At 42.8% G+C, this 20,511-nt stretch overlaps 1 protein-coding gene across 4 annotated transcripts in view; it reads right to left on the bottom strand.

Annotated features, from left to right (window-relative positions):
* Window positions 1-727: 727 nt before the first annotated feature.
* The window catches only part of ATP6AP1L (ATPase H+ transporting accessory protein 1 like), a 33,074-nt gene continuing 13,290 nt past the window's right edge, over window positions 728-20,511 (bottom strand). For 2 of the 4 annotated variants that reach the window (XM_006035556.3, XM_006035557.3), the window contains exons 2-7: window positions 10,878-10,918; window positions 9,966-10,027; window positions 6,836-7,077; window positions 4,380-4,430; window positions 2,702-2,945; window positions 730-1,406 (exon numbers count right to left, since the gene is read on the bottom strand). In XM_006035556.3, the coding sequence (XP_006035618.1) occupies window positions 1,104-1,406; window positions 2,702-2,945; window positions 4,380-4,430; window positions 6,836-7,077; window positions 9,966-10,027; window positions 10,878-10,918 (943 nt within the window). In that variant the 3' untranslated portion in view covers window positions 730-1,103. Of the gene's footprint in view, window positions 1,407-2,701; window positions 2,946-4,379; window positions 4,431-6,835; window positions 7,078-9,965; window positions 10,028-10,877; window positions 10,919-12,345; window positions 12,431-20,511 lie in introns of all 4 variants that reach the window. The other 2 variants (XM_025191717.1, XM_006035559.3) reach the window with 2 other exon arrangements.

Genomic DNA, 20,511 nt, shown 5'->3' with positions numbered 1-20,511 from the left:
CCCAGTCCAGCTGAGTACCCAGCAGCAGGCCATCTCCCTCCCCTCTTTCTCAACTGGAGGGTAGTGGATTCCCACAGTGTATCCAGGTTGCAAGTACCCAACCCATTGGTCTAAGATGTTGAGCATCATTAGTTTAGACCAGTGGTCATCAACCCCTAGTACACATACCAGAGCATGGCACACAAAGGCGTTTTGTTTTGCATGTGTGCCTCGGAGTGGATGGCAGGGGAGTTACCAGGGGCTCAATCCTTGTTGTGACAGTGCAGACCCCTTTCCTCACTGTGCAGAGGTGCATGTGCACCTGCCACCAGCAACAAGTCAGTCTGGGGCTCCACAGACCCCAGTGCAGCCACTTGAAGCCTCCCAGATGCCTGCCACAGCCAGCCTGGGCTCTGGGCAGGCCCCTGCCACCCACCACAGAGTTCAGGCTGCTCACAACAGGCAATGGGGAGGCTGTAAGCAGCTGTAGTAGGGTCTGCAGAACCCCAGCTCAACTCGTTGCTGACGGTAGGTGCATGCACAGCTCCAGGCAGACAGTGAAAGAGGACCAGGGCTGCTCAGACACAGTAAGGATCAGGCCCCTTGCAGCTCCCCGGCCATCCACCCCTGGCATGCCAACATCTTACAAGTCAAGGTTGTGGGTGTTTTTGGCGTTGAGCCCAAAAATGTTGCCAACCCCTGATCTAGACCAATATAGAGAATATAGAAGAGGGAAAAATCTTGCTTTTGGAAGGGAGGAGTTATGAGATCTTTTTACCGTATATATAACATCTAAACCTTTATTTGAAATTCCTTTTTTCAGGGGTTTGTAAACTATCTTGGAAGATACGGGCTTTGTTTGTGTAATATCAAAGCAGACCCTCACCACACTAATTCCCCTACTCCCAGTAGGAATCTTTTCTATCATACTGCTTTCCAAAGTATTGACTGATGATCAAGAAATAAAGACCAATGAATAACTAAACAAGTAATCTGATACATAACGTATATATAATGATTGAATTAAGTCATTTGATGGAAATGTTTAGCTAATGCATAAGCTAAACAGGACAGAAAAAAATACAGAAAAAGAGTGACCATGTGAAGGAGGCAGTCAAACACTGCTAAATATAGATTTTACAGAACTCTTGGTTTCTAAGTTCATAGGATTCATTTCCATTGTTTCTCAGTGGTTCTTTTTCATCTGCCATGTCACTGTCTTTCATTTGTCCAAAATAGGCAGGAGAGGCTTTGCATTCATAGTGCCTGTCAAGAGACTTTAAGTGGATCAACATATGGAGAGCATAAGCCAGGACCAGAAGCAGAATTAATGACATAACCAACCCCATAAGAATTGCTGGTGAGAAAAAGGATGCACAATCCTTGGCATAAGCAAAATGTCCTTCTTCAATATTGAAGCCTTGAATCTGTAGAAAGAATAAAAGGGTTTATATTAAAAATCTTTGCTGTTTTACTTACAGACCACTTCATGATTTTGCTTCTCCGGCTAGTACGGATATTAAGCGAAAGTTTTCATATAGAAAAACTGTATTTTGCAGGGCTGGCTGGATTTGATTCACGGAATTTATTCTGGCCTCTGTTCTATTCTAGTCTTGTCCACAAAATCTCCTGTGGTTAACTTGACAGTCAAATCACATTCAACTGTGTGCTTGGTAATACTGTTTTACAAAGCATTCCCAGCATTATTTGGTTAGAGTAAAAAAATTCTCTCCAGAAATTCTTACTAATGTGGACACAGCTATTAAGGAAACAAGGAAATGCTCCCTGTTGCCTGCCTTAACTACTTAATTTTACAGGGGTAGCTTCAGATCTGATATAAATGGATACAATTCATTTGAAATATGCGAGTTCTATGCATTCACATGTGGTCTGAGTTTTGCCCCTATAGTGAAAATTCCACCCATGGGTATAAATGAGGGAGTTACTTCAACTCTAATATGGAGTAAATCAACTATACAGTTGTATATGGGGAAGACAGATGGGACTATTTCAGACTGCTCAGTTTTGAAGATCATCTCCCCGTGAGTTAGAAAATGAAGGCGCTATATTTCTTCTCTCTCTCTCCTCAGCTCTTCATTACCCTCCCTGTATCCCCCATTTCCCTCCAGTGCCCATTTGCTGCTCAGTCTTGGCTGAAAGGGCTGTTCCTTCATGAGGCTTAACTTCTGTCTCTTCTTTTTCTATTGAGGAGATGCAACTGCAAGGTCAATAACCATTATAAAAATTCTCCTGGATAACTTCTAAAACTGACCCAGAATTCTGAACTCTGGAGTACTTGAATTCTTGTTAGCTGGAAGAGCAGAACACAGATCTGTGCAAGGGCTGAAGCATCTCCTGGTGCCAGTTTTGAGTTCCTGAGACACTGGCCCCAGCCAAAGTGTCTCAAGAACTGTTGAACCATAACCAGCCAGAGAAGTAGAGCAAAATGGGGCACCCCTGTGAGTTGCACTGATAGATGACCCCCCACCCCTCCAAAAAAAATTACATAAAAAACAATTCTGCATCTCCTCTCATTTAACAAGCAGTTAAATTTGACCATTTAGATTTTTTCTGTTCAAAGGTTGCTCCATGATCCCAGGAGATCCTCCAAGCTGCTTGAAGCAGGTCATTAACTCTTCCTGGCATCACTGAACAGAGTTGCCTATTCAATGAAGTTCTATTAAATTACCCATAAAATTCTCTGTTAACATCATCTTATTACCTGGAAATCGATAAAAGTGACTTCCCAAAGCCTGGATACATCATTTGCAGAGCTGGGCATCAGGAGTGCATCATATCTCTGCAAGCTACTCACATGTTCACAATGATAGGAATAACTTGCTGGAGCATATATTTGGGTTGCATTAAACGTTGCTTGTATAGAATGATTGTAAAGAAGCTGTACTCTATGTAAACTAAACCAGTTCTGAACAGACAGCTTGTAATAACTGCTTGTCAATAAGAATCTGAAAATAATATTGTAGAAAAAGAGAGAATTAAAAATAGTTTCAAAAGTGAGAACATGCCTTGTTGAATCCCATGTATAAAAGAGCCTTATAGGACATGCTCAAGTTAATAGAGCCATGCCTATTTATACCAGGTGAGCATCTGGCTCTTTCTGTCACTGTATAGGAAAAGTGAGTCTGAAAGATAATTCTAGACTCCTGATTTCTACAGCTCACGGTGACTGGTTCTCTCACAGGAACGGTTCCAGGCACAGTAAGGTGCTCACCCAGGTACTGCACATTTCTGATCATCTCTTTATGAGTAGCATTAGAGAAATACTATCCAATCAACCTGCCTCCTGCTGTTACAGATTACAGGCTTCCTAGGCAGTTGACTGGTAGGAGGGAAATTGTTTCAAAAAGCTGGTTGGGATAGAAAAAAATTACACTGCTTGGAAAAAATGTATGTAATAGAAATGTGTTCTAGTGGTATTGTGATATTTTCCAATTTATTCACATCTTGGATGTGAGAATTTTTTCAGGTGGCAGCTTAAAGATACATCAAGATTCATACAGCAATGTAGATCTTGCCTTCTTTAGGACTCAGTCCTGCAAGGATCTGAGAGACTCTTAACACCTCACACAATCTCCTTCCAGAGCCCATAGAAGTCAATAAAATGAATTCCATTGACCTGGAAGGACATCTGTTCTTTGGACTGTAAATTTACAAAGTGTTTTACTTGTTAAGTTTTCTATATTCATAAAACTATTAAAAGATAAAATACCAATGATTTACATGGGTAGTATAATCTTTTTTGTATTATACATTTGTAGGTAATAGTTACTTCTCCACACATTTTGCTACGTATTATTTTATAGTTTCCCAGAATGTGCCAGATGCTTCATAGAAGATACAAAGAAATATTCCATACCCTAAGGAATATATGGCCTAAATTTTAAACAAGGCACAGTAAGTGAGCAAGACAAGCAGTCAGGAGAAAATCTGGTGTGCAAGGATGAAGTTTACAGCCTACTATCATATGGATACTCAGCTCAAGCCTGGACACATCTTGCTTAAACACAGGTCACATACACCTGTTATTTGGCAGGCAGCATCTACTTCCTGGATTGACAAGGAAGGAGACATGAAGGAGGCCTGAGTCTTATGTCTGAGAGTACACCACCATCAATTTAAGGAAAAAAGGAAACATTCTACTTTAAAAAATGGCCTGATCTTTTCCAAAAATGAAACAATATACAAGTAAAGGAAAAAATTCATATTACATATGTGGACCCTATGGGACTGTCTTTGATATGTTTTCCTATATAATTAAAAAGTCTGATTCAAAATTCTTGCTTATGCAGAATATTTTCTAAAATAATTAAAAACCATGCATTCAAGATACCAGCATTTGCTAATCTAATAAATTTTTAAATCTTATCTTGTACACCTACCTAATAACAAGATCTTTCAGATTGTCAATGTCACCAAACTTGAGTGAAAGCCTGAGTCAAAAATAAAACCAATGTCAAATTAGAAATAGGGCAAATCTATATATCAAATGATCAAAACATTATTAGAGTGCAGAATATTTCAATTCAGGTCCCCTTAGAGTCAATGTTAAAGAGTGAAATTGCAATTCCATTCAAGTCAAGGATACTTTTGCGGTTGACTTGAATGAAGCTTGGACTTCAAAACAGAAATACTTCACACACTTAAAAGTTCTACATAGTGCAGGTCCCATCTACATAAACAGCTGGAGGTTACCACAGGGAGGGGCAGGGAGGGACACACCTATGTAACTTTAGACCTTAAGTCTGAGAGAAATTAAAAACACAACTAGACAATTTCATATGAGTTAAAAACCTGAGAGTTTTGCTCTTCAAAAATCACTTACATTTTGCTTGTCTGAAATTAGATCCACTAAGCAAGGATGCTGGTTTCAAACCTTTACTTGCTTAAGTTACAACTATACATATCAAATGGCAGGACAGAGGCAAACTTCACTTTAAATATGATGCCTGAGCCAGAACTCAGAGCATATAAACACAGGAATAACTATGTATGTATGTATGTAATACAGTAATTTAAGCCAGACACCTGTGGGCCCTGGTCTTTGGTTCTGATTTCAACTGAACTATGCTGGTTAGGCAGTGTGAAGCACCTAAAGGTTTATCTAAAAACAAAGGATAGGTTTCTATTAATATAATGAGTGGGGAGTGGTAAAAGTCCTACCAAGGGTTAGCAAGGAAGGTGTGGAGCACATAGCAGTCTGCCTGATTTGCATGTGTTTATTAAACTACCATCTCTCTAATGGCAGATTATTTTGAAATGCATTTTTATTAAAACTAACATTATTTTTCCTCATTTCAATTTACCTTTCAAAATACAGATCATTGACTATTCAAATTCTGACTAAGCATGAGACAAGCTTTTAGTTCAGATATATCATCTCAGTTGCATAGATGGCTTTTGCTATATTAACCTGGCACTTACTGAAACCTGAACAATTTCCACTGTGTTGGTACAGTGGATGGAACACTGAGAAAGCAAGAGTTGTTTCCAGTTCTCCCACTGATTTGTTTGAGGACTTCACCATACCTCTATGCCTCAGTTTCCCAACTAAAATGGGAATGATGAATTGATAATTGAGTTACATAAATTATGGATTATTATTGCTGTTGCTGTATAGTATCACATACCCAATAGTGCTTTGCCCCCTTTCTGTTATTAATGTGTGATTCCTCTGTCCTGTTAAGTAGCACCTTACTTATATGACCACATGGCAACCCTGCTGCCCACTAGGCTCTTTGGAAAGCAGACATTGGGTATTGCATGTGTGGGAGATGAGATTCCTCATTGTTTGCTGTCAGTGGGGAGAGGGAAGGCAAGGGCAGGCCTGGCTGGTAGGAAGTATGTCCAAACAGAGGGAGCAAGGCTTGGGGTGTTCCTATCCTCTGCTCATGTTTCCCCCTCCTTCCTGTCCACCTTGTGGAGTGTGCATCCGCTGAGTGTCCCCTGGGGTGGCAGAGCTTGCTACAGGGAGGAGTGAGTGCTCCAGGGGGCAGACACAAAGAGCCTGCCAACGTGGCCTGGGAGGCAGCAATGCTCTGAGGATAGAGGACAGATGCTGAAGCCCAAGCCACTGCAGAAAGGTCAGGGCACTGCTGAGGTCTGCGTGGGTGTCCCAGCCCTCTGCCCTGTAAGGTGGGGGCACCCCCAAAGCAGGAAGCAGGCTCCCCACAGAGTACCCCAAGCCTGGGCACCTCCCTCAGGGCTCTGCCTGGAGCTAGGCTCAAGCACTGGCTCCTCTTGCAGCAGGCAGCTGCAGCCAGCACCCCAGAAAGACATGGCTCTGCACACATCACAGCAGCTTCAGGGCAACTGGAGGTGCAGGAGATGAGTCAGAGACTTTGTACTTGGAGCACACAGAGCCAGCCTGCAGGATTCCTGGGCTCCTTTCACACCAGCCTCCTCAGGGTCTCCCTGCAGTATGTATCCTCCGGGGAAGTCACGGGGAGGAGCAGAGCCCTCAATGGATTCTGTGCGTGTGTGTACGTGTGATAATATTACTTAATTATGTAATAAATATGTCAGTAATTTTTTTTGTTTGTAAATTTTGCATATCATCAATAAGAAAAACATTCTTAGACTGAAAGCTTTGCAGCCATGTGTCAAAAAACACCTGGGGAAAGTGGAGAGTAAGCAGAGCTATGACTCTGCCTCAACACGTATTGGCCAGTAGAGAGGGAAAAAAAATAGTTCTTCCCTCAGTGTAAAAGAGAAGTGCTTAAAACGCAGCATGCTTGTGGTCTTGGGGCTTCAAACCTCCTAGGGTTGTGCCCTAAGCAATTGACTACCAGCATCCCTGCAAATCCGTGACTTCACTGCAAGTAGGATGTCATCTTACATTGCACTGTCTTCACTGCAGTTAGAATCCCCAACATCCACTGTCGCATGAACGCCAAAAGTCTTCTCAGTCAGGTCCAGCTGAGTGTGGTTTTTAAATTTAATCATTATCCTTTTGGCCCAGAAAAGAATGCAGGGAATTCCATTAATTGTGACATTTATGGGGCTGTGGTGGCTGTGAGTGAAAGTCCCCCAAGATTCTCTTTCTGATTGTCCTCTTCTGCTCAAGTTGTAGTTGACAATCTAATTAACCATATAGAGATAATCATGAAAAAATTTGTTATTACAATACTGTTTCATCACATAATGCAATATATAATGTTAGTACAGGGAAAACATCCAGTACATCCAGATTCCAGCTGCACTGAGCTCATGCTCAGTGCTCGTGAACTGGGGAGGCAAAGATGTCTCAGACCAACCTTTCCAGCTGCAATTCTGGGTATGGCAGGGGACCATCCAGGCCTCCAGGTCAACCAAGCATAGCCAGACAGCTAATGTACCTAAAAACAACTAGAAATGCCTCTTACAGCCTGTTCACCTGATCCAGGATCACTGAGACACACTGCCCTTCCACCATAGTCCCTTCCATCTCCAGCCCCACACAGAACATCCCCTTCACAAAAGAGTTAAGCAAGATTTGCAATAGCAGCCATACACAGACAGGAGATTCCCTTTCAACAGGAGAATTTTTAGCTGCGCTGTTAGGAGACAGTTCTTAGTTCTTTCCAGGCTTCTCAAGCACTGTGAAGGGTACTTAGCTTGGCCCAAGGATTTGGATCTACAGGCTGAAAGGCTATGCAACAATTAGTCAGTTCACCTGGCAAAGTGAATGATAACATGGGTGTAAAACTGCAAGCAGAATTTGGCCCAATATTGTTTTTAAATAATGAATGTTGTTTAGATGGTTAAACACAACAGCAAGGTCAGATTTCTGTGTTTAAAATGTGTTGGGTTTTTTCTCCATGTTTTTGGATGTGCTTTTATAGGAATTAGAAATATACTGTCCTAATCCCACAGTCAAACAAAGCATGCAGGGGCAGGCATGCAGGGGTGTATGCCTGCAGCAGCACAAATTGCCTCAATGCATGTCCCTGCATGTGCACTTTTTTGTAGGACAAATTGTCCCACAGCAGGCAAACTGCCCTTGCCCAGTTCTTCCCAGCTCTTCAGCCAGGGAGAACTGGAGCCTGGGGCCAGCACCTGTGCTGGCCCCAGCAGTTTTACATGGTGGCATGCTAGATTAGCAGAGGTAACATAGAGGCCTGACTGGCAGCCAGAGCATTGCTCTGGACAGCCCAGCCTCTGTGTGCTGGTACACACTTGTTTTGCATGCTTTGCGTTACTTTTGTGTTTGGGGATTTTTTTGCTACCAGGAAATCCCAGTAGCAAGTTTTGCCACTGCACTGCAAATTTGCAGCACGGCACACATTTTAACATTGGCCACGTGCAGTTTGTGACACCACAAACTGTGCACCCCTGCTTGTGTGGATGCGGCCAATGAGATCTTTTAGTTTGCAAGCCTGACATCTCCTGAATAGGATAATGTAACTGCAGTGTCTATGTAGTTGCACATATGTAAAGGAGAACAGAGCTTAACCCCTGAGATCACAAACAAATGATAAAAGTACTGAATCACAGTCATAAACACCATTTTATAAGACCATTGCATAGCCATAGTTATGCCACAAAATTGTCTTAGCTTAAAGAGATTTTTATTTTGCTTTTATACTTGGCATATCAACTCTCCTATCTAAGTCCTAAAAGCCCATATGATACTTGATCTTTATATGGCATACGAAGACTGCCTTAGGATTTAAGACAAATAGATTTTTTGTGGCATTGAGAAAGAATTGTCAGAGAGCTTCCAACCGCACCAGCAATAAATGTAATGATAAAATTACAAGGATTATAAAGAAAAAGAAAAACTTGTCTTCTCTGTTACCATGCAAAGCATTTAGAACGGTTAGGAACCTTAGCAGTGGTGACAAAGTGGATTAAACCACTTAAGGATTAAATCACAACTGCTGCCTGTTTATGAAAATGCAAACCTTTCCATATCTTTGGGGCCAGTTCAACAGTCAGGGCACTGACAGATGTGCAGCTCCCCACTGTAACTCATGATGCTTCACAGGAAGCACCATGAGTTATAGTGACCCCCGACCCAAAAGACGTTCTCTGTTGGGTCCAGAGGGGTGGGAGATCAACTTCCACTTTGGTGCCAGCTGCATGTCTGCAGTCTCCTTCTCCTAGCACCCCCAGCTCTGGTGCTGTCTTCAGGATGGGAGGGAGAGAAGGAAGTAGAGGGAGCTCCGACTGCAGTTTGCCCAGCCTGTAGGCAAGATCGGGGGGCGGGGAGGTAACTAATCTACCTGCCCTCTCTGCTCCAGCACAGGCTGTGCAAACCCCAAGCCAAGCTTCCTCCCCTCCCTACGCCCTCTCCCATCCTGAAATCAGCTCTGGGGGCAGGACTGGGCTGGGCTGCATGAGCCCAGCTCTGCTCCCAGGCAGACACTGAAAGAAGCTAATGAAGGTGCTCTGCTTTGAAGCACCTTCATCTGAACCCTCATCTAATGAGGGTTCATTTGTCATGTGATTGGGCACTTTTTAAACCCTTTACAGCTGTGCACTTCTATCAGGGCATGGCTGTAGTGCACTTTCAGGGGACTGATCACGTGCCAAAATGTCACTTCAGTCGGCGCCCTCACACTTCCCACTGAATTTAACAGACTAGTTAGGTCTTTTGTACAAGTCATACAAACAAAACTTGGATCCCGTGTTCAGGTAAAATCATCATTGCAGCCAGATGGTGCTACATCTGAGAAAGGATGACAAGATTTGGTCCTATGGATCTGAAGCTGCAAGGTGCTCTGCACATCTAGAAAGGTACTCAAAACCCTCAATTCTCACTGACCTCCATGGAAGTTGAAGTCACTCAGCACTCCTAGGAACTGGCAAGGGCCTACCAAAATCAAGTCATCAGGAGGAATACTGGCTGCCAGTGTGGACAATCAGCCTTACTATAAGAATTCAGATAACTTTGATAGCTGTTCCATGAAAAAAAAAAAATCACCAAAAAACATCTAAATATGTCCAAAAAGACCATGCAATCCAATATCTTGATACCTCCATACCTGAGTAATTGCTATTTGATTTATGTTAAGTTTTGGCTTCACACCACCATCAAACTGTTGCTCTGCAGAAAAAAAGAAAGTCATGAGAATAAATGGAAAAATGTTTGATTTAGAAAAGTATGACCCTGCATGTTCCATTACAAGGAAAAGGGCACAAAAAGCAACACGCATTTAAGAGAGTTCCCTTGTTTTGTGAAATCTATTTCCATTTAGTTCAGAGAGCAGGCATACACTGAACAAACATTTGTTTTCAACAAATCACTTTTCCAATATATTTTACCTCTGGTGCATGTTGAGTTTTTGTCATTCAGTGATTAATCCCTTATTTGGTGCAAGGAACTTCAGCATTTACTACTACAGATGTATTAATTCATCCTATATCTATTCATAAGGGGCTTCTTGCTTCCCTTCACAGTGGACCACATTTTCAAAGCAGCATGTACTGTATGACCATACAAAAGACTGCATGCACAATGCATATTTTAATCTCTGTGTTTAATCAATGTGCATTTGTACTGTGGGTGAGTGAGCAATTACTGGATTAGTTTGCACAAATCCAAGCCTTTGTAGGGACAGCACAACCTTGTGAATACTCCCCTTGCACTATTCTTTGAAGATTTAGTCCTACATGTTTTCAATGGATACAAAACACTCTAACAGGTCATTTTATTTCATGTATATCAAATTCCATCCAGTTCCCTTAGATAATCCATAATTTTTTCTTTTAATAAGGAAAATCCTTTGAAATGGTACTCTTTAAAGAGGGTTTCACTATAAAAGATTTATAACACACCCATTCTCTAGCAGAAGTTTCACTGATGTCAATAGAAACTGTAGGTGGAAATTAAGGCTAAAATGATGATGCCAACAGAGATTAACATTAGTGCACTCCAGTGCACTGAAAAGTCTTACCAGTTCTTTGGGGAAGCTCTTCATCAGAAAATGCACGTGCACTAGAACAGAGAAAAAAAATATATTTATTTGAAACAACTTCAGTGTGGAGGGTTCCTCTTTGTCATGTCCCATTCAACTGCTATTCACTTATAGTTAAAAACATCTCTCTGATCTTTGGCTGGATTATGCCATAGTGATATTTCAAACAGCCCTAAAGGCAGTGTATCCAGGCATATGACAATCAACACAATATTAGAGGAGTTAGTGAGGTAGAGCAGGTTCCTGTGCTATGCCCTGACCCTTCTGGCAGAAATCAGCATTAAAAGAAAAGTCTGGACCTCCCCGCCATCTTTTCCATCCAAAAGTTGTTTTAGCCCGGAGGAAATGCTGACAACTACCTTAATTTAGAGCAACCTTCATCCTGTTCTAGATCACTAAAGGGATCCGATACAGTTTCAGCCCAGAAGCAGAGGAGCACAAGAAGGGCACTATGCATTCCCTAGCCATAGTTGAAGATCAGCAACAACATGTTCAGGAAAAACTCTAAAATACCTATCCCTAGTGCAGGAAACCTGCCCTTCCCTACTATACAGCTACAATAAGGCACAGCTATGCTGCCTCCTCCATCCTTACATTTCAAGGGGCTTGATCCCCGAATTCTCAGACCATAAATGGCTTTGGTGGCATTGAAAAAAAACCATGCATTTCATGGATGTCACAGCAAGATGTTGAATCTCCTTCACTTTGTCTTCTCACCATGTATTCTTCATACCATGGGTCTTCCTTGGGATCTTTCCCTTGACTTGTTGGCGATTCAATTTATTTTGCTTGGTGTTGATGTAATTCTGCCAAGCACAAAGGGTCTTATGCTTGTGGTCCATCAACTCTTGGATCTCCTGGTCATTCTCATCAAACCAGTCTTCAATTTTCTTGGTATAGAATCCAAGTGTCTCTTCACAGGCACTGATGATGGTGGACTTGAAGGCACCCCAAGCATTGCCAACATTCTCCCATTGTTGTTGACTGGATTTTGCCAGCTTTTCATTGAGGTACTGGTGGAAGAGTTCTCACTTGACTGGGTCTTTGAATCCTTCAATGTTGATCTTCCATTGGCATTGCATCTGTTGCAGCCATTGCTTGGGAGCCAGTTTGAATGACATAACTGAGAGGATGGTTGGTAACTGGCCCAGCAGTTGTCAGCTCCTAGCATAGCTCAGGTGATGGAAGATTAAGGTCCTCCATCAACAAGCTCTTAATGAGAAGTCCCCAGCTCCAGTAATTCAGATGCATGGTGAGACTCTGGAAAACACTATTTCCCATACCTCAGAAGCCATTTCTCCCAGAAGGCTGACATAAATGAAGAAATCCAACATCACCTCAACTGTGCAATTGCAGCCTTCAGACACCTGAGGAAATGGGTGTTCAAAGATTGCAACATCAGATCTGAAAGCAAGCTCATAGTTTATCAAGCAGTTGTGATCCTCACCTTACTGTATGGAACTGAAACATGGACAAGGTGACACAGAAGTCGTTGGAGAAGTACTATCAACGCTGCCCTGCAGAAGATCCTTCTAATCCAGTGAAAAGACAAATGCACCAACATTAGCATCCTCTCACAAGCAAACACCACAAGCATAGAGGCAGTGATCATCCAACATCAACTTCACTGGGCTGGCCATGTCATCTGGATGTCAGACTCCAGATTCCTAAAACAAGTTGTAACCTTCCAGCTTAGTTAAGACATCCGCTCAAGAGGAGAGCAGAGAAAGCGCTTCAACAATGTCAAGGCCAACTTGAAAAAATGTAATATTAACATCAACTCATGGGAAACTATCACCCAGGACTACCCCAAATGGAGGAAGAGTCTGCTGAAAGGATGTCAGTACTTTGAAACCTTATGATGACAACAGGAGACAGAGAAGGGGGAGGAGCAGAAACAGCATGTCATGGATATAACCAAGAATCCAGATCTATCCACCCCACAAGGAAACATGTGCCTGAATTACAGCAGAGTCTGTTGATCCTGGATCCACCTTGACAACCATCTTCACACCCACAGTAAGACAATCATGGAAAACAATCACCTTCGACTGCAAGGGATTTCCAAAGACAGCTCTGGCACCTCAGGATGCCATGAGATCCTTGTAAGGTACCACAGGATACTGGAAAATACTAGTACTGTTAGGTTTACAAACATCTACACCAAGTTATATTGGTAGATTTCAAAATATGAATCCATAGTGTCAAAAACATTCTAAGCTTGTGGTCTTTCTAAGGTCTTTGCAACAAGAGAACCACGCTATTGTTCTTCTGTAGTCAAAAACAAGTGAAAGCTAAGCTGGTATTTTCTGAGGGTGCTTTGAGTCAAAAAAGGTTGAGAATCAATGTTCTAATATAAGGAGGATCCATGGCAGTAGTTGGTCTACAGCACCCCTTAGCTTCCACTGAAAGTCAATGATACCCTTGAGCCCTGGCTGCCAGAACAGTCTCTGGGAGCCAAAGCCAACCAGGTATTAGTTAGAAGAATATATTCTTCATTTTAATGTGAACCACTTCCAGGTTTGGAGAAGCATAAAGGACTCTTGCAGTAGCACTGCCTTGTCTTGCTCCTGTACCAACTACAGTTCAAGTAAACCAGAGCATCACTCAATCCTTCAGGGAACAAATTCTTATTCCAATGAATTTCTGACTCCAATGAATCAGTGTAAGTTTTGCCACTAACCTTGGCAAACCTGTTCATCCTCAATGCCTTTTGATTCTGGAGGGTAGGAGGCCCTCTCTTTATATCTGTCTCTGTCTAATGAGCATGTCTGTATTCAGGTATGCTCCATGCTGCCAGGAATAGACCCATTGTATTCCCTGCCAAGCTCCCCAAACACAGAAGGCAAAATTGATCAAACTGGAGTGGACTCTTGGGGCACCTATCATGTGCTCGACACCTTCAATGGCCATCTAATTTACAGAGTCTGCTGGAACGTACTAACTAGCACTGTCCAGCAGCCTCGGCATCACGTGTATTCAGCATGCTCATGCTTCACAATAGCAGTGGGGGTACTTTAATTACAGGTTGTTGAATGAGCTACCCCACCGCCATTTTGAAACATGGGATGCCAAATACCCAAGAATGCACAAGATGGTGTGGATACTCTAATTAGAGCGGCTCCTGAGAGCACCCTCCCCACCCTGCCACCCCAGAGCACGTGTAAAGACACCTTTGTATTCCAACCTGTCACTTTGGTCCTGACTGCAAGGACTAATGAGCAGCTTTGAAACAAACCACTGCACAATGTGCTCTTTGCCTCAGCTGCTGGGGCAACAATACCTCAGCCATCCTCCAGAGGAACTGGAATAAACAAAGCAGTACAAAAGCCAGCTAGGCTTCCACTACTCTAAGACTGTGACTGTAACTAGAGCTGAGAGAGCCTTAACAGGTCCTAAATTCTGAAACAGCTCAATGTAGATAAAGGATGGCCAACCTGAGGCACTAACAGCTTGTGTGGGGGGCACGTGGCAGAGGCAGGGAGCAGAAAGCAGAACAGCAGGTTGGGTAGAAGGGGACTAGAGTGGCACTTGAGGAAGGTACAGGGCTAATTTGGGTCACTCCTGCCAGAAAAGACTGACCCTCACAGGTGTAATTACCCACTTTCCTACTTAAATCCACCTGATAGCTTTAATGAGACACGGTTAACCAAAATCTACTCTCAGGCACACCAGTGCAATGTTGCACACTTTCAAATGTAAGCAGGATTTGGCCCCTTACTCTTCACTTCCTGTTCTAAACTGTAGGTTAACATTTCAATGTCTTGTAAACAATGCACGCTGCACATCAGAGGTGACTGTACTTCAGCAGTGGGTAAAATTATTCCTGTTCCTATAGAGAATTAACAAGTTTGGTCAGATCCCTTGACAGTAATGCACCACGCACAATTCTACCCAACTCATTATTTTTGCATGTTGCTCCACAGGGAAGAAATAGAAACAGCCAATCTCTGACCTATTTTCCAGAACACAGAGAGTACAAGGACTGTTATTGTAGCACACTCCTGAAGAGCTGAACAAGGACTGGCATGTTTTTTGCATGTATAAAATGGCTGATCAAAATCTGGCCTTACACCAAAAGCAGTGTAACAAATGCTTCAACTTTTCTAAATAGCTGCAATGGGCCATCCCCTCACCTCTTTCCTTTCTTTTTAGTTAGTCATTGCTCAGACAAACCTCCTACTACAGTTGTTTAAGCAATAGGAAGGCAAGCTTCAGGATTTGACCTAATTATTTTTCTTTACTAGCATCTACTGCAAGACACTGTATCTTGTGGCAGGCCAAAGTCACTGTGATTACTGATTACTAACATTTACTTCAAATAATAATTACTTAAAATATGATAACTTTACTGAATATAACATTAAAAGTTCACAACACACTCCTATGTAAGAGAGGCCTTATGAAGAGAGGCTGAGAGCCATGGGACTCTTCAGCCTGGAAAAGCACAGGCTCAGGGGGGACTTGGTGACTGCCTATAAGTTCATAAGGGGTATACATCAGGATCTGGGGGAACGCCTGTTCACCAGAGCACCCCAAGGGATAACAAGGACTAACGGTCAAACTCCTCAATAAGACCATTTTAGGCTGTACATAAGGAAAAATGTCTTTACTGTCTGAGCCCCCAAGGTGGTGCAAGCACCTACTCTGGACTAATACCTGGTTTGAATACTTATCTTGCTGGGATCCTTTGACCCTAGCTGACTTTCCTGGTCAGGGGGCTGGACTTTAAGGTCCCTTCCAGCCCTAATGTCCATGAAATTTCAGTTTGGAAGTTTATACAATCTTCAATGACTTGAGACTCTCAGGCTTAAATCTAGGGTGAGAAGAACACTTCAGGCCTTTGTACACACCACAAAATTGGCCTTTAAAGCAGCTTAAATGCCCTTTTGCATCGCTTTAACGTCATTGCTGTTTACACTGTTGGCAGTGTATTGCACTTTAAATAGCAGAGCCATTATACTGTCAGCAGCATATTGCGCTTTAAGTGACTATGGGACAAAGCAAAATAAAACACGTCCAAGGTGTTTCAGCTTGCTACCTAACAAAGAGCAACAGCCGCAGAGGGAAGCACCAGGCCCTGTACAACTCAGGGGCCATGTAGGCAGCCTGTGCTGGCAGGCTCCACTGAAGAAAAAAAAAAAAAGCAAATAAAAGCAGGGAGCCTGATCTTTTTTTTTTTTCTCCCCAGAGCCTGCCTGAGCCACGCAGGGGCCTGGTGTTTCCCTTCACAGCTGTAGGCAGGGGGGCCAGTGCTTCCCTCCGTGGCTGCAGTGGCCCCCCCCGGACCGCCCAGGCCAGGTGCCTGCGGGCGGGAGCTGCCACCACTGCTGCATAGGGAAGCACCAGCCCCTCCACATCTCAGGGACCGCTTGGCCCACTGGCAGCTCACCCCACCCTCCCCACCCCCAACTCCCTGGTAGGCAGGTAAGAATCGGGCCTGACCCTTGTGTACACACCACAGGGGTTTACTTTGGTTTAGCTCTCCCTAAATTGAAGCAGTGTTTTTAAAAACCCACCGCTTCAATTTAGGGAGAATTAAACCAAAGTAAACCCCTGTGGTGTGTACAAGCAGCCTTCAGTACCAACTTTCAAAATTCAATTCGCTCAGTTACCTAGTTGAGGTTTTTATGATGGTCACGTAAAATTTCAACATCTCCCTAAATTGAATTGTTCCATCCCAAACAGTTTTAAATGATGGCCAGGAATGATAAATATTTGTTTCTCTGAGGAAGACTAACATATATAAAAGCCTTCCATTTAAGAGAACAGGCTGGATAAGGACAAATCAGATAAAGACCATGCTTATGTTATGTCCCCCAGCTAAAACGGACTATCAGCCAGACTCCTCACAGCTGATGATTTCAGGTTGAAAGCTTATGACAAGTACAATTTGACTCCCTCATGTTTCCTGAAAAACACAGGAAATTGTAACCACATTCCTCATGCAGAAATGTCATGATTCTTATCTCTGCAGGAAAACACTCAAAAATAAATGAACATGCAGAGCCGATGAAATATTCAGACCCTCATGAGTAACTCTGGAGAGAGAGATCTGTAAGACAAAAACCATCAGCAACATGACAGTCTCCTAGCACACGTGGAAGGCAGGGGGCAGACATAGCAGTAAAGGCACTTGAGTTTTAGTACATATCATGACATATTGTATGCCACGTACTAACAGAGCACGGCTACACATGTGCATTTAATGCTCATTAGCCCAATTTAAGACACATTAAGGGCACATATCTACATGTGAGCACCCTTAATGCACCTTAAAAATGGCAATTTTAAGCTATTCGCACCTAAATTTGATACCTAAAGCAGGTATCAAATTTATGTGCAAATAGTTAAGTCGCATTAGCAAACGTGTAGACATGCTAATGCACATTAACGCAGTATGTAGACATGCCCACAGAGGATCAACAGCCAAAGCATCAGAGTGCACAGTTTCTTCTTTATATACTGCTTAGGTGTCTTATTTTAGTTTCCAGTACAATATAAATATAACCACATACAGGCTTTACATTTCTAGCGGGAGAAATACCACTTTTCCAATAGAAATTACAAGTGCTTCGGTTTCTCTCACGGAAACATTCCCCCTCCTGGAGAATAATGTTTCAGGTGTTGCCCTGGAGAATATTCCTTGCAAGAATTAATGATGTGTGCTTCCCCTCCGCCCTCAGTCTAATCTGAGAAAGGCAGAGAGCAATGGGGCAATGTTCCCTGCTTCTTGCCTTCCCAGTCCCAAGTTTGGGGAAGATGCAGGGGCTTTGTCCTGCTGCTCCGTGCCTCTTGCCCAAACTCAGGGACTGCCAGGTGGGTGCTGGGGACAGTGACACCAGAGTAGGGAACTTGGCTGGAAGAAAGCCTCCCCAAACCCAGTTCCAGTCCTGCCAGCTTCCCCTTGCTGCCCATGCTACCCAGCTGGGAAGCAGGGGTAGCGATTTCAAAAGCCAGCAGGGCCAGAATCCAGGGCAGGCAGGCTCTTCTGACCCTGGTTCCTGACCCCATGGGCATTAAATGCCAAGGTGATTTAAAAGGGAAGCCAATTGACAGCTTGCTCCCAACCCAGGCAGGGAGGGCCAGGTAGCACCTCATTAGTGCCTCCTGGCTGGACAGCTCACCTGCGTAGTTCTCCAACCAGGGGCCTGGAATACATGTACACTCCAGCTCCTGGGCTATTTTTCTACCTGTGAGAATTTCAGAGAAATTCTTAGTGCTAGAAATGAACACCTGTCCGTAGCCTATGTCTCTCCTTTTAATGAGGAACCTATTTGACAAAAATAGTGATGAAGCAATTATGGTAATGCCTGGAGTTCCCAGTTTGCCTTGACCTTGGTCAGTCTGTGCATGGGACAGTGTACTGATGGCACTGCTCAATGAACTCCTCCTAGCTATGAACAAGCACAAGCTTATGCTGATTTCATTAGATCTGCCAGTTAACTGTATCACAGGCAGCTATGAGGTGTTTCTGATGTGTGTAATCCCTTGGCAGGAGTCCACACAAGTATTTGGAAGTAGTGTAGAGCTTCTTCTTCTACAGGAAGATCCAAAGGGTGATTATACAGAATTACTCATTCACCCAAGAGATGCATTTGTCACACAGGATTCTGCTGTCTCTCTCCTCCTATGCATATGCTGAGACTTCTGAGAGATTGGGGCTTTCATGAGGGGTAGCTGAAGCTCAGTTTTGGCAAGGCTGACATAATGTTCATAGTCTGGAGAGACCATTCACAGTCAAAAACTGGGTCCGAATATTCTCCAGCAGTTTCATCTGGAGACAAAGCAATGCCTGTGCTGGTAGCTAGCACTAGCTAGAGTCACGGTTTGCTTTTGCTTTTTGTGCCCTGAATGGTTTGGGCCTCTGCTACCTCTGCCCCCTTCCCCTGCTGGACATTGTCGTGCAACACTTGCTTTTAATGACTATAGTTGTGCTGCAGTCACCCTGATGTATAAAGACAGCTGCTCTCAACATACTTCCCAGTTTCTGAACTTTATAAAGTTCATCTATTTTCCACAGACATCTGGGGAGGGAACACAGTCAAGATGCAGGTTGGAAAAGGTGATTTTTATATGCAGGATTAAATCAATGGTAGAATCTGCTTGGACTGTAAACATATGGGGTAGGAGCACTTTTGCTGCTTACTGTAAACCTATAATCCAGAGACACAGTCAGAGTTTTGAATGGGCACTTTATGAATGCAGACCCGAGCAGAGTATGCATGGCTCTCCAAAACTCTACCACTGTCAGGTAGGCAGTATTCAAATTCAAAAGGCAATCTGAAGAATTTAAAGACAATCTGTGCAAGGAAGTCAGCCTCATCATATCATGGGGCAGATTTCCAATGGAAGTGAAAATACAAGTAAATTCAAAATCATATAACAATATTCTTTGTAGTGAAACCATAAATTTAAGATTCAGAGTCTGACTACCCCTGTTCCTGACAGAACTCTACAATGAGCTGACAGGACTGTGAGAGCCTAGAAACTAAAAAAAAATTCAGTAAGGAGTGGCTGGAAGTGCCACTCATTTATAACAGTTTTCTTTTTTTTAAATATAATACAACATTAACTGAACTTCTAAATGTATGGTCACATTTTTATCCATTTGAAAGAACAAGCCTCAGCTTCTAGGTAATATATATTGTGTGTGTTGAAAAGTTTTGGCCTTTTTTTTAGAATACCAGATTTGAAAACAGCCACTCCAGGTCTTAATTAATAGTGTGTGTCCATGTTATATGTTGAATTTACCACTCTAAGTAATTCAGGAGCCCAAATGAAATTAGTTTAGCCATCATGCAAAGCACTGGAAAGATTAATCACTGTGTAAAACCCAATTAAATGAGATTATATGCATAAAGACATGTAAATTCCTTCTTATACAGATGGATAATGTCATCTGATAAAATAATGAAGTCTGGTTTGTTCATCTGAAAGAGCTACTGTGAAAATACAGATCCTGCTCCTGAAAACCTTGGTGCAAGTAGCCCTTATTCACACAAACAGGCCAACAGATCACAATGGGAGTGAGGAACAATTGCATGAGCAGACATTTGCAGGATCCAGCCCCAGGTATTTTAGCAGATTAGGCACTTCAACAGCACCAAATATAATCCACTGTATTCCTACTGTAAATGCTGCAAGGGCAAAGTGTACATTATAGCAGCTATTCAAAGTCAAATAGCTTCCTGTATTATCTATATAACACTGCATTTTCTCACATACACCACACATAATTTTCCCCAAAATTGGGGTGTATGCATGACGTAGGGAAGCTGATTTTCTGCCAAGGATAAAAGCAGCCTGCTTGGATTCCTGCTCCACGGTGCAGCAGCTGTGGTCTTACTATTCAGACAACTGAGGTAGTCAATCGGCTCAATGTTCTTCACTCCACAGGTGTTAATGATTCTCTCTCCTTTATATGGCCTTGATATTCCACTAATCAAACTGACCTTTCTTAGGGCATTTTTTCTGTCTACTAGCTGTTGCTCATATCTCTTATCCTAAAAATTCTTTAGGTCTTCAAAATGATAGCTCTACCCATAGAGACCAGTCTTCAGCAGCAGCTAGGGTTTCAGCATTAGTTAAACAGAAAAGGAAGAGTAAGTCA

This window comes from Alligator sinensis, unplaced genomic scaffold, assembly GCF_000455745.1.
Source record: "Alligator sinensis unplaced genomic scaffold, ASM45574v1 scaffold1066_1, whole genome shotgun sequence".
NCBI lineage: Eukaryota > Metazoa > Chordata > Crocodylia > Alligatoridae > Alligator > Alligator sinensis.
The sequence above is the reverse complement of the archived record's forward strand: the minus strand, read 5'-3'. Positions and strand labels throughout refer to the sequence as shown.